The 15,001-nt window shown below is 38.1% G+C and overlaps 1 protein-coding gene across 1 annotated transcript in view; it reads left to right on the top strand.

Moving 5' to 3' along the window:
* The window catches only part of LOC132105887 (membrane-associated guanylate kinase, WW and PDZ domain-containing protein 2-like), a 219,299-nt gene extending 205,510 nt beyond the window's left edge, over nucleotides 1-13,789 (top strand). Inside the window, exons 18-22 of the mRNA XM_059511367.1 lie at nucleotides 312-597; nucleotides 1,620-1,836; nucleotides 1,990-2,133; nucleotides 4,432-4,570; nucleotides 10,115-13,789. Coding sequence (XP_059367350.1) covers nucleotides 312-597; nucleotides 1,620-1,836; nucleotides 1,990-2,133; nucleotides 4,432-4,570; nucleotides 10,115-10,812 — 1,484 coding nt within the window. The 3' untranslated portion in view covers nucleotides 10,813-13,789. The remainder of the gene's footprint in view (nucleotides 1-311; nucleotides 598-1,619; nucleotides 1,837-1,989; nucleotides 2,134-4,431; nucleotides 4,571-10,114) is intronic.
* Nucleotides 13,790-15,001: the final 1,212 nt, after the last annotated feature.

Below are 15,001 nucleotides of genomic sequence, written 5' to 3'. Positions count from 1 at the left end.
TAACTCCACAATTGCATTCTTTGTCATGCACCCATGTTTCCTTTGTGTGTAAATTGTTTGTTATAGATTCTGCCTTATTCAAAAGTTTAACGCTGTGTAGTTTAACAAAGTATGCCAGATTATGGCAGTCTGCTGTATAATTCATGAACTAGCGCTCAGAACCAGCCTCCAAAATGGAAACTTGTAAAATAACATACAGTACAAGCAAACTGTACTCATGCAATACTTAAACTATTGCTTTAGTAGTAAAAATACCTGTGTAACAAAGAAAAGCTCTGAAAATGGCTTAGCTTTTTGTCTCCGTTTTACAGAGACAAACAGCACACCTTCTGCAGGCAGTTCAGAGAAGCAGAGCCCAATGGCCCAGCCCAGTCCAGTTTGCCAATCCAGCACTGTGAACCAGACCGGTGTTGTACCTCCACCTAACTCCACCCCTCAACCCAACTCTGCACCACAACCAACGCAGCCTACTTCAGAAGCACAACCGAGCCCTGTCACTCAAACCAGCCCAGCCAATCACCCCAGCTCAGTGACCCAACAGAACCCGCCCACCCAGCCCTCCACAGTGCCAGTACAGATCTACAGCCATGACAACAGGCAAGCCACCAACAAAATTACATTATTACTTACATTTTATAAGGTGGGTGTACTAGTTTTAGCATTGCTATGTGAAATTACACGGGGTGAAATCAAGTCATTTCAATAGAAATCCAGACAGTATGGTCATTAATTCTGTGTGAGGGTAAAATCAATAAAATATTGCTGCAGAAATCTGCTTGGTTTGAAAGTGTAAATCGTTTCTTTTTCTTTTCTTTTTGCTGGCTAATGTTACCACACCCTTGTATGTTATGACTGATATTAAAACATTTAAAAATTGTACACTAAATAATTTCATGCTAATGGATTTGAGACATCACAACATTATTATGTACTGCATGAATGATATATATTTTGCTGGAAATGACTGTTAATCAATATGGAGCTGAAATATTGTACATCCCTAATAATTTGAATGGGTAAATTCAAGTCAAACTTGTTTTGTATTCAAGTTAAACTTGACAAAAGTTCACTATTTATGGAGGGAATCTGAACCCCTCGGACTCACAGACTCTCTCTCACTATTAGGTTGTTGCGTAAAATCACTTATCTCTTACAGAACTTAATAATTTACCTACATGGCTCTTTAAAACAGTTTTTAATCATTTATACACCCTGCAGGGACCAATGATTTCACTTCCTCTCCATACTCACTCAAGTTTCAATATACACCCAGGAGCTCCTCAGGCTTTGCCATTTTCAACAGAACATTATCCTACATTAAACTTTAAAATTCATTAGAGTAGTAGCTCCGTCAGAGGTAAGTTGGTTTTGACGGCATCCGCTGGAAAACAGACATAAACAGAGTAAATATTATGAGAGAATCTCCTTATTCTTGTATATATATATTGCAGCATTTGCTGTTGATAAAAGCTATAATACTATTTTAAATTGCCACATTTTTGTAGACAAGTTTGACAAGAAATTGCCATAAAAACTCCATAGAAGTAGTCCAAGTCAAATGTTTGCATAAGAGTCAGCATCACCAAATGCCATTGGTTCTGCTCTGATTGGTTGTTCAGCTACAGGTCAGAGGTAAAAGCAAGACAGGATGTAAAACCCGATATTCGACAGCCATTCACTGATTACCGCCAACCCCCGGTGGACTACCGACACCCTCCTGTAGCAGACTACCGACAGCCACCAACGCTTGATTACAGACACCCCCCACTGCTGGACTACAGGCAGCTGTCCACTGACCCTCGCACCTTCCCCTTACCGGACTACAGGATGCCACAGGTAGCTTTCAAACACTGAATGCACAGAAATGCACATTGATATCGTAGTTCATCACTGAAATGTCTTATGTGGCACTGACTGTCATTTCCATAAACTATGTGTTTTGCATGCCCATTAAATGTCCATAATAGGTTTCAAATCGTGTGCTTGCAGGATTTTGATTTCTTCACGGTTGAGCTGGAAAAGGGAATGAAAGGTTTTGGCTTTAGTATCCGTGGAGGCCGTGAGTATAAGATGGATCTGTTCGTTCTGCGATTGGCTGAAGATGGACCAGCAATACGCAATGGCAGAATGAGGGTGAGATCTATCTATCTATCTATCTATCTATCTATCTATCTATCTATCTATCTATCTATCTATCTATCTATCTATCTATCTATCTATCTATCTATCTATGTCTCCATCCAACTATCTGTCTGTCTATCTATCCATCCATCCGTCCATCCATCTGTCTCCCTGTCCTTCCATCCATCCATCTTTTCATTCATTCATCCATCCATTATCTGTCTGTCTAGCTCTGTCTATTGGTCGGTCCATCCGTCGATCCATCCATCCATCGTCTGTCTGTCGATCTATCCATCCATCCATCCATACATCCATCATCTGTCTCTCTATCTGTCTGCCTGTCCTTCTGTTCATCCATCCATCTTTTCATTAATCCATCCATCATCTGTCTGTCAATCTCTATGTCTGTCTGTTCATCAATCTATCCATCGATCCATTTTCTGTCTGTATGCCTGTCTTGTCATCCATCCATCCATGCATCTATCATCTTTCTTTCTGTCTGCCTGTCTTTCTGTCCATCCATCCATCATCTGTATGTCTATCTCTGTCTGTCTGTCCATTATTCATCCATCCATCTATCATCTGTCTTTCTCTATGTCTAGCTATCTATCCATCCGCCCATCTATCTTGTTCTGCTGCTGTTCTGTTGTTTGTTCAGCTCATATCCGTAATGAAGCTGTCAGAGCTAATGTGAATAAAACAGTCCCTTTAGGATATTCTACCTCTCATAACAGCCTTTCATATTTAGTCCATTACCTGCAGATCACACATAGTGACCGTTCCCTTCCTTTCAAGAGCCTCAGTTCTGACAATAAACATCATCCTCTCTTCTTTTGGGGCATGAATATATCCACAGCACAAAAGGCCTTTTGAATCTATAATTAGTTTGTGGTGAAACGGACCCATGGTATTTAAAAAGTCCATTAAGCATGAAGTCATACAGCCCCCAGCAGACACTGCTGCTGCTGTAGATTTCCACACATACCCTCTAGATACACCAAAAACATAAGAGAGCTGCTGACGCTGATAGCAGCAATGCTTTTACTAACACTCTCCACCACAGAGGTCAGAGGAACCGGCCCCAAACATAGTGTAGGAAAAAAGAACGAGACACTTCTGTCAGTAATGAGAGAGTTGAGGTTAATACTTCTCTCTGCCCCTCATTCAAACAAGATCTTAACGAGTCATAAAAAACTTACCACCCATCACTGGCAGCGACCTGCCCGGACTTCCACATTATCCAGACCATTTGAGAGGAATTCTTCATTTGTTACTATAATTGGCTCGTTCTTTTTCCCCAGCCCCTGGCCAACTAAGTCCACAGATGCAAGACAAGTTCAATGCACCTACTTGCTCAGCATCAGTATACGCTTCTCCTGTTTTACTGGTGCCAATATTTTCATTATTATACAACCTTTGTCTATATTATTTGTTTGTGTTAAGGAAGAATATTATAGTATTATTTTTTTACAGCCATATATTCCTCTTATAACCAAGATGCAGAATTAATGCTCAATCATTTTTTATCATATGTTTATGCAATAATTAGTATTTTTTTAAGTTATGTGTTCTTTCATAATAGCAAACTATTATTAGGCTACTGCAATAAAAAAAACATCTTAGCCCACACACAAATGAGACCTACGGATTATGCATAATAACAGGAATATTGCTCACAGCAAATGATCTGACAGTAATTTTCTTGAAATGTATTGTTAAAGGCTGTGGATTCGCCACTTTGATGGCTGTGCTTTAATGCAGATGAATTTAGAGACACAACTGCTGCTAGAAATATTAAGATAAAACAAATGATGAAAAAAATAAGTGGGCAACTAATTGTAGTAATATTGATCCTACCGGCTTCCTCTGTATCAAATAATGGCAATTAACCAGTCCCTCATTATCCTCAATAGTCGTACACCTTCCTCACAGTTGATGAAGAGCATCAGTATTATAGCTCATAGGAACCTTGAACCCATGATTCGTTCATCCAGCTATGTTAATTCTGAAATTAATTAGTACTCGATATCTCATTCATGACTGCTAATGCCGAAACAGGCGACATGAGTTATGGACCTATATTGATCCTACTGAATAATTATCCTTTATAAATGATAGTGTTATTCATTTTAAATCCAGACAGTGCAATTTAAAGTTGAAAATAAAATAATTACTGTTGTTCTGTCACATCTGTCTTCGCAATCTTAGGTATCTGAATGCTAGATAAACGTTCTGGAGAGTAGGCTGTTTGCTCAGAATGGATTTTCCATCAAAAACACTTTTTCAAGTCGTATTTTGTCTGTTTTGCAGGTTGGTGATCAGATCATTGAAATAAATGGGGAGAGCACGAGGGATATGACCCACGCTCGGGCCATTGAGCTCATCAAATCGGGTGGCCGTAGAGTTCGCCTGCTGCTCAAGAGAGGCACAGGGCAGGTCCCTGAATATGGTAGGTTTACATAGGCTGTCTGAACACATACCTTACTGCTCACAAATGTCTACAGTATTAGCTCACTTAGTTTACAGGGTCTCAAGAGATAAACTACAGTTTATCTCATTACAAAACATATCTTCGAAGGAGGTGATGTTTTATTGGGTAATGTATAAATAAATGTATAACATAGCGGATTGGCAGAAGATCACAGCATACATTTAGAAATATGTTGTGAAATAACTTATTCACACCAGGAGGACAATATGTGCAGGTGACAGGTTTGATCTGATATTAATATTATTCTGCACCCAATGGAATTTCTAGGAACGTTAGATCATTTTAGAAAAAAGGTCACCATCAGTTGCAATTTTTCTCAATTGCTTTAGCTCTTGAAAGGGTCATGAACTGCCTTTGTTTTTTTTATTTTGTTCTGTTTGTTATCTGAGGTCAACTAATAATGTTATCAAGACTTTTGGCATCAAAAAACATAATTTAGTTATGACATTACTGTCAGATCCAATATTGTCAATACAGCATCGTCTTTAGATTCAGTCTTTTTTAAAAAAATCTTGCTTTGAACTGTTCCTTGTTTGTAAACGAATTTGTGGTAAAATAAAATGAACAAAGGACCAAGTTCTTACTGAAGCGGTCTGGATCTTCATTAAAAATAAAGTTCATTTTATCCTAACGCTGGGTTCAGAAGAAAGACTTCTTGATAGAACTTGTCACTGCACTCTTGCTGTCTTCACAGCCTTTCTAGTAAACACTAAATCCACGAATTGGTGGGCGGGGCTAAACAGGCAGTGATGTAGAAGCAGACGTTGATTTTCTTCTGCGGAGGATGTGCTTATTCACACTATTACATCTTAGAGTAGAACATTGCACAAGCTGTCATTTTGGCAGACTGGCTTCAATATAATCTTTTTTTAGACTAACGATAACATTTTGAGTTCGTTTAGTACAATGACCTCTTATATGTCAAAAAATCAAGGGAATTTTGGTTTCTCAGTTCATGACTCTTTTCTAATTCTCTAAACTGTAAGTTCAACTATCACAAATGTTTGTTTTATGGGAAACGACAACACAAAATGTAGTAACTCAACCAAAAATGTAATTCATGCTTCACAACCTAGTTATATATATATATATATATATATATATATATATATATATATATATATATATATATATATATATATATATAATCTAGTGTCATATTTATTAAGAAATTCAAATGTTGTAAAAGCAACAAACTGTTCAATGATCTGAACTTACTGTTTTGAGAGAGAGAGAAAAATCTAATTTGAGAATTGAGCCAAGCGATTGAGAAAAACCATTCTCTTGTACACTAATAATTAATAACTCTGAAAATTTTCCTGCTAACACAACACTTCTTTAACATGACTGTGACAGCATGCTCTTTGTATTAATGCAGATATAGCAAGTCTTCTTATCTTTCATCAGTTTTATGGCTGTCAGTAAATAATTCTCACTTCCGTTCTCAATTTTCCTCACTGAATACTATCTCAGCACTGATCTTAATATTGTCTTAGCCTGTGGCTACTGTTCTAACCCTAATGATTGGTCTAGGTTGTTACTTCGCCTCTTATAGGAATGGTACCTTCCAGTCTCTCCATGTGCATGAAAAGTGACAACCATGGTTCCCCCTATTTCTTCCTAATGGGCCATCCTAAAGACACGGTTTGTAACAGAGTGCATGCATTCTAACACACCAGTCATCATTCTTTCTCGTAGTGCTGTGGTTTGGATTGTTGTTTTTTATATATATATTTTTGTTTGTTTGTTTGTTTAATTTATAAGTATATATATATATATATATATATATATATATATATATATATACAGTAGTTTTACATTGTGTCTTTTATATCTGTGTTAGTGAATGTACTGTAACTCACATGTACTGCAAGCTGTCTTTTCGTAATATAATATTATTAGACTAAGTTTTGGTATTCAGACATTATACACAAAGAGTACCTATAAAACAAGCACAATAATCTTCAATCAATTACCACAGTCACAGCTGTGAGAAAATTGTTATTTCATTGTATATTTTGAGCAATGACTGATAAATTAATTATTGAACTGATAATTTGAAGCAAACAAGCACACTTATTCACATAAATGAATCAAATTTCAAAGTTTAAATCAGAGATCTTATTAAATTGTGTCTGCATTAGCGCTCTAACATTCAAGTTGCAAGCAAAACTTGCCTACTGCTGTAGTATTTAGGAAATTTAATGGTTTAATAAAAAGTGCATTAAAATCATTGCGAATTTATATCACCAAAATTATAATAATGTTGTATTTATTCTGAATATTCAATATATTGTCTGTGTTTACTCCTACTCAAGTCATACAGTGAAACCATAAGTCTAGTCAAATTCACACACTGAAAGAGAAACAGCAGATCTACTCCTAGACGCACATACACTCTTAGCATTCTTGTAACTGACTCTCCATTGTGATGAAAACTTAAAGCGTTAGTTCACCCAGATAGCAAATTTATGTAATTAATAACTTACCCTGATGTTGTTTCAAACCCGTAAAACCTCCGTTTATCTTTGGAACACAGTTTAAGATATTTTAGATTTAGTCCGAGAGCTCTCAGTCCCTCCATTGAAGCTGTGTGTACGGTATACTGTCCATGTCCAGAAAGGTAAGAAAAACATCATCAAAGTAGTCCATGTGACATCAGAGGGCCAGTTAGAATTTTTTGAAGCATCGAAAATACATTTTGGTCCAAAAATAGCAAAAACAACGACTTTATTCAGCATTGTCTTCTCTTCCGTGTCTGTTGTGAGAGAGAGTTCAAAACAAAGCAGCTGGATATCCGTTTCGCGAACGAATCATTCAGTTCACCAAATCGAACCGAATCGTTTTAAACGGTTCGCATCTCTTATACGCATTAATCCACAAATGACTTAAGCTGTTAACTTTTTTTTAATGTGGCTGACACTCCCTCTGAGTTCAAACAAACCAATATCCCGGAGTAATTAATTTACTCAAACAGTACACTGACTGAACTGCTGTGAAGAGAGAACTGAAGATGAACACCGAGCAGAGCCAGATAGCGAACAATAGACTGACTCGTTCACGAGTCAAGAACCGGTTGCATCAGTTTTCGGATCACCAGTAGTTCTTTCGAACAGTTCGATTCAATAAACCGGTTGAAGAAAATGGTTCACCGGTTCTTTTGCGCTCGACGTATAATGGCGTCATTTGCGATGATTGCCCTTGATTCAAGCCTTCGGTTTACCCGCGCTCATAACACTAGCACAGAATCAGTTCAGAATCAATCACCAAAAGAATCAGTTCAGTTCAGACGCCCTGTGTGTCGGTCTACTTCACGCTGAATCACACATGCGCAGTATCATCAGCTCCTCGGTTCACGAATCAGACGCGTCTGACAGAAACGGTTCTTGACTCGTGAATGAGTCAATGTTTTATTCGTTATCTGGCTCGGCTCTGTGCTCATCTTCAGTTCTCTCTTCACAGCAGTTCAGTCAGTGTACTGTTTGAGTACATATATTACTCCGGGATATTGGTTTGTTTGAACTCAGAGGGAGTGTCAGCCACATTAAAAAAGTTAACAGCTTAAGTCATTTGTGGATTAATGCGTATTAGAGATGTGAACCATTTAAAACGATTCAGTTCGATTTGGTGAACTGAATGATTCGTTCGCGAACCGGATATCCAGCTGCTTTGTTTTGAACTCTCTCTCACAACAGACACAGAAGAGAAGACAATGCTGAATAAAGTCGTCGTTTTTGCTATTTTTGGACCAAAATGTATTTTCGATGCTTCAAAAAATTCTAACTGGCCCTCTGATGTCACATGGACTACTTTGATGATGTTTTTCTTACCTTTCTGGACATGGACAGTATACCGTACACACAGCTTCAATGGAGGGACTGAGAGCTCTCGGACTAAATCTAAAATATCTTAAACTGTGTTCCAAAAATAAACGGAGGTCTTACGGGTTTGAAACAACATGAGGGTAAGTTATTAATTACATAAATTTGCTATCTGGGTGAACTAACCCTTTAACTCCTATGAGCTCCTAACAGCCATTGAAACAACCCTATGCGTACTTGCCTTTGAATTCCGCTCACACTTGGCCATCTCTTCTCACGCGTTTAGTATCCCACTGAGATCTCAGTGGCGCCACAGAAACTTAGCTGAAATACAGTCATCATGGGATGGTTGTGTCAGCCTCTACGGTTTTATATTCCATACCTGTCTTCTGTTTCACAGTGAAAAACCCTTTATGAGCTTGGATTCATCTTTTTCCTCTATAGGCCAGTGATTTTTGCTACACGTGGGCCATATAAACAAGAGAAATTGACCCCAGTATAGAAAGAAACCACTAATGCAGAGACACAATGATACATAATTGTTTACACTTGCCATATTTCCCTGTATTTTAAGCTTAAGGATAAAGAGTTGCTGTTGTAGGTGTTTGTTTTCTTGTGTTGAATTCCCAAATAATTAGCTTGTTTGCACACGTTAAAATGGCCGCCTGGGCACATATGGGCTCTCTAGGTTGGCAGAAAGCTGAGCAGTCTTCTGTGTATCCTGTGATATATGAGGAGACAGGTAGGATTAGGGATGTATAATGAGAATATTAAGGTTGGTGACCCTCTTTTGTATTGGGAGTCTAAGGAGAGGAAGTGTCACTCCAATATAAGCATCTTGGTGTGAAGTGATGTGTTTGTGTGTGTATGTGTGTGGTTGTGTGGAGGTTAGGCGGATAGCATAAGAAGCGAATGAGAGAACCTGATTATTCCACATCCAGTAGACATGAAACTAACTTACTGGCTGAAAACTATCCATTTCCTGTCAGAAATGGAAGTTGTTTTGGTATGTACTGTATGCAGACAATATCATATAGACCTTTTGAGTTCTTACAAGAAAAGTACTGTGGCATTTCCATGATGCACAGTTGGTAATGGACCATGGAACAGTACCAAACATACTTTGTGTAATGATCATAATACAGATCCCATACTATTTGCATAGTACATTGTAGAAAAAGGCCATGGTAATATAAACGTACTTTGTGATATTTACTTTATGTTTTATTAATTTTTGGGGGGGTTTACCCAAACAAGTTGTGCAAATTCCACCTCTCAACCGATTTCATTGGTCATATAACTCATAGTGCTTATTGCCTACACAACATTTAAAGAGATTCTAACCCCAACCTACAGTAAACCTACCCTCATTTTAGCATTTGTACTTTGATAGGTAGCATTACTGTTTGTCACTGAATCCATTACCATTTGAACAGAATCCATGAAGTCTGAATTTTCCTTGAGAGGTTACTGTGTGATTGAGTTGACAGATGAAATTAGCTTGCAGGGTAGGGATTGCACTGAACTGGTTTGGGGAGTGTTTGGTTCGTGTTCGTTAGATAGTAATTCTTTTCCAGTGTTAGCTTAGATTCCACTAATTCTTACTCTAGTGTGTTTCCAATTGTGCTCCTTTCTGTTTTGGTTTAAATGTTTGTGTGACTGTTCCATGCTTTCCCAGCAGATAATCCCGCCCCCTGGGATGCTCACACTACAGCCTTCCCAAGTCTGTCGGAAGTAGCACCACCCCTCGACAGCTTATCTAATCCATCAGCTTCTTCTCATGTGAACCCACCCACCGACCCACCTCATACATCGTCCTTGGAAGCAGCAGGTCTAGACTGTTCCCAGGTTCCTAGAGGCCCAGAGAGTAGGGCTCTGGAGCAGGCAGGTGTGGGGAAGAGGTCAGCCCTGGCAGGTGGAGTTGGGGGTGGGACCAAGCAGAGGGAGGGCAACAGAACCAACCGTCGCTCAATTGGAGGGAAGAGTCAGCAACAATACATTGATGAACTTGCGGGAGAGCCCAAATCCCACAAAAGCAGCCGGTCAAAGTCCAAGGAGCGCAGGAGGGAGCGGAGCAATACACCATCTCAAAAGCAAGATTTGCCCAAAACTTCTCCAAATGACACCAACGTGTATGGGGGAAATGGATGCCTGGATGGTAGCAACAACCAACAAGGAGCTCTGGTGCCATTCAAAGCCCTACCAAAGGAACCAGAGAAAGGGCAAATGAGCCAAGAGAGTCGCCCCAGCCACAACTCCAAGACCAGCAGCTGTGCATCAGGCAGGAAGACCACAGTATCCCCAGGGCCCTGGAAGATCCCTGGTACGGACAAGCTACCCAGTACCTTGCGCTCAGCCACCTCCACCATCAGCAGATAACATCTCATCACGATCTCAGGCCCAAGTTTAGACGTTACTTTCGGCCTTGACTTCTTTTGGACCAACCTTTGGCTATGATCCGCCTTGTTTTGGAACTGGTTGGGCTCTTCTTGATAGCTTTTCACAGGCTTGCTCTTATTGAAAGAGATAGGATGACTAGGTACCACCCTTGACTAGGTACCACCCTCCCACAATCCTCACTAAAGAACTTTCCATGCATTTCTAGACAGAGCATTTTTTATTTATATTTTAAGTTATTTTAACAGATATGACACCCACCACCTTAAGAACTGGAAGCATTCACTCCAAAAATGGAACCACAGTAGAATGAGTACTGCATGTAGCGTGCAAAAAGATTCCCAGACTTGTTTAAACTGTTGGGTAAAAGCACTCAAGACTCAGAGATGTACATGCATAGAGAACCACTTACTGAGTCTGAACCACCACTGGTGGCTACAGCCATTTTTATACACTTTCATTAAAAAATGAGGAATACTGAAGGAGTTGCCTGACATACAGTTTTTGCGTATTTGAAGAATGAATATGATTAAAAAGATCCTATATGAGTGAACACTTGACTATGAACTCTGCCTTAAAGACTGACCTGCAGATGTCTGTATAAGGGTCGGAAAATGAATATAGAAATAGATATATTATATAACTACATTTATGTGAGACATATTGTAAATACGGTCTTTACGCACCATTGTGAGCCCATACTGGAGTACTCATACACAGTGTAAATTAGAAGAGTGTAATCTAGAAATCATTCCTACTCCACTTTAAGGTGCGTTCCCACTGACAGCGATATAAACTTGAGTGGTTGCTAATAGGTGTTCCTACTCAACTTCAATACAGAACTGAAGGTGCCAATGGGCTTTGACCTTCTCTTGACTCTCAATATATTCTCCCTTTATGTGAGTACATGAACAAAGCAATTTGAGTCCAAGGTGATTTCGATTAAATGATTTAATTATGGCAGAGTGCCTTATGCCAGGGGTGTTCAATCTTGCTCCTGGAGGGCCACTGTCCTGTAGAGCTAAGCTCCTATACTAATTATACACACCTGAACCAGCTAATCTAGGTCTTCAGGATTACTAGAAACATCCAAGCAAGTGTGTTGGGGAAGGCTGGAGATAAATTCTGCAGTACATTGACCCTCCAGGATCAGGAGTGAACACCCCTGCCTTATGCTGACCACTTAATGCTTTATTTGAGCTCTAAATCCTAGACAATGACATCAAGACAAAGAAAAATTTAAGGCTGCTATAAATTCATTGGATTACTTGTTCCGTAGAAACTGTGCAAAAGTAATGCCAGATCTGAATAAGTATGCCATTACATTTGTGTCTCTGAATGCTGATTGGTGTCTAGAGAGACCAGTTTATGTCCACAGTATAGATATATCAATATAAAATTCAAAGCTATTTTCGTACATAGAAATAGAGGTGAGAGTCTTCTAAAAGAAGTGCAGATATTTATTAATGATATCTTTGACAGGAGTTCAAATGTTTGTTGAGCACTTTGTCTTTAAGTAGACATGTGTACATATAAAATGCTGTGCATCCATGTTATTCATTGCATAAGTTGATTTTCAAAATCCTGTTATGAAACTTTGTTTATTATTAAAGGTTGTGTATTGGTAAGTCTCTAGTTCACATGGTTCATGTCAGGGCTTCAACACTCTCCAGACAAGCGCCATGCTTGTTGTGAAAATGTTATGCTTGTTGCACCCTTCACAAAAGGGTGATTTTAACAAGCTTGCTAATAGCAAATTCTGAAAGTACATGAAAGAGGTAATGTATGCTATTGTCATGCAATGTTTTTTTTCCTTAGAATGTCATTATCCATCTTGTGCTGTATTTTGATATATCTACATAGACACAGTCTATCAGCCTCTACTAGCTAGTATACTAAGATGTTAACTTGCTAATCGAAGGCTAACTGAAAACACAAAGAACTAATTAAAAGGTTTCAGATTATGGAATTTCTTTGACATTTATTTGGTTATGCTTTGAAAAGGCCAAAGTAAATGAGGTTAAAGTTGAAATTGTTTGAACTTTAAGTGTCATGTTAAACATCTGTGTGCCACACCCCTTACAAAAGAATTAACCAAAAAAAAAAACATGGTTACTAGTTAAACCATGGTAACCACAATTTAACCATGGTTTTGCAACACTAGCCATAGTTTAACCATGGTATTTGAAGTAAAACTCTGGTTATGTAAATGGTAATTTATTCACCAAAAAAAAAACGGAACGGCAAGGTGGCTAAAGGCCCGTTGAAACCAAGGATGATAATGATGATAACTATAAAGTTGTATTAATCATTCTAATTCTGAGAGTAGGGTAATTATACAGTATAACGATGACGCACAGAATCACTTTCAGAACACTTTTTTTTTTTTCATCTGATGAATGATAAAATCACTGACAGAATCAGAATCCACCACTTTCCAATTGAATTAGCTTTTAAAGCAGATGGCATAACTGCATTGGTCGCTTGCAATAAACATAATGTTATCGTGCACTGACATGGATGCTAACTAAGTTATCATTATATTTATCATTCTTGGCGTGAACGGGACTCTAGATTGATTCTTTGCTCCATTGAATTGAATGGATGGGGAACATTGATGTAACCAGTTACTGTAACCAACTGGAATGTTAAGGTGTAATGGAACAAACTTTTAATTAACATCTGGACCTCAGATTACATTATTATTCTGTGTTTTCTTTCATAATTCACTTTTTATGAGTTCAATTGTTATTAATGTCACTGTCAGTAGTAAATACAGCATTACAGCATTGAAGGTGAAATAGGTTATAGATTATTTCTGTGCAGCTAGTGGCATCCAACTATAGTTCTGGACTGACAAAACTATGGTCTCATCCAGTTGCATGATTTTGAAGGAGTGAATTAATTGTTTGATTTTATACTGATTTTATAACCGATAGTGGCACAGAAATTATACACACACACACACAAAAAAGAAAAAAAAAACATCAAGCCCCCATCGTGACTTCATTGTGTATTATCCCTTCAATACTGTAAAAATGTTGTACAATTATTCACAACTTTTATAATTTTGTTCACTTTAATTCATATATACATGTCAATTCAAGTTCCTGTGAAAAGGACCCCAGACAAGACCTTATCCCTTCTATCCCTTCTGTCATATCATCGTCTCTATTATATTCATCTCCCACAGAAATAAAGCGATGATGGGTTCCACTGACGCTCTTTGACAACTGTTGTATATGACAAGGAGAGCCGACAATGATCTAGTCATTACAGGATAGTGCTAACATTTCCCTGATAAAGACAAATTAATTGAAGCAATCCAAAAATGAGTGTGCCTCTGTGGCTATTACATTCCGAGTGGTACGTCCTTCGAAATCTCAGACGGACAATGACATTGTCAAAGCAAATGTATTTTCTGTAGAGTACCAGCAAAGATTGTGTGTGCATATGAATAAGTTGGATCACTAACGCTGTGATATCTCTAGAAATTTGGTTTAAGTACAAAATAAATTTAATGAATAAAGAACAAGACATCTTATTATTAAGACCAGAAAAAACTTACTCCATGCAAGTACACGAATGCAGAAACAAATTTTAGCACATAGTAAATATGTACGGTTTCATTGTGCATCCTTAGCATCTATTTTTCGTCACTATAGCGCTAACAAACCTCCGTACTCAAGGGGGCGACAGAGTTATCTTAAAATGTCTTTACTATTGAACAATGTGTTGTAAAGGTGCATTCAAACAGTTTTTGGCTCATTTTTATGGGTGAAATTCATTTATTTCATTAGAAAGCTACGCAATACGGATTTTGCGTGAGGGTGGAAAATTTCGCCACAGATTTCACGACAGGTTCACGTTAGTCTGCTCGGTTTGAACGTGTCTTCTGAGTAAGCTGAACTTTATACATCGCTACTAGTGACAATTAACCCATTTGTCCTTCTCTTTCTGAAAATTTAGTAGTGACTCCAAAACTCAGACACTTCAAACTTTAGCTACATTACAAATTTTGGCCCTAAAAAAGAAAACTAATGCTAAATTATGCTAATACCACATTCAAAATGCAATGTGTTACATTATAAATTGCATTCTTTTGCAATGTAACAACAAGAAAAAGGTGATTCACTTGCGTAGTTAGCAGCATTTGCATTAATGTACTTGT

This window comes from Carassius carassius, chromosome 26 (genome assembly GCF_963082965.1).
Source record: "Carassius carassius chromosome 26, fCarCar2.1, whole genome shotgun sequence".
NCBI lineage: Eukaryota > Metazoa > Chordata > Actinopteri > Cypriniformes > Cyprinidae > Carassius > Carassius carassius.
The sequence above is the reverse complement of the archived record's forward strand: the minus strand, read 5'-3'. Positions and strand labels throughout refer to the sequence as shown.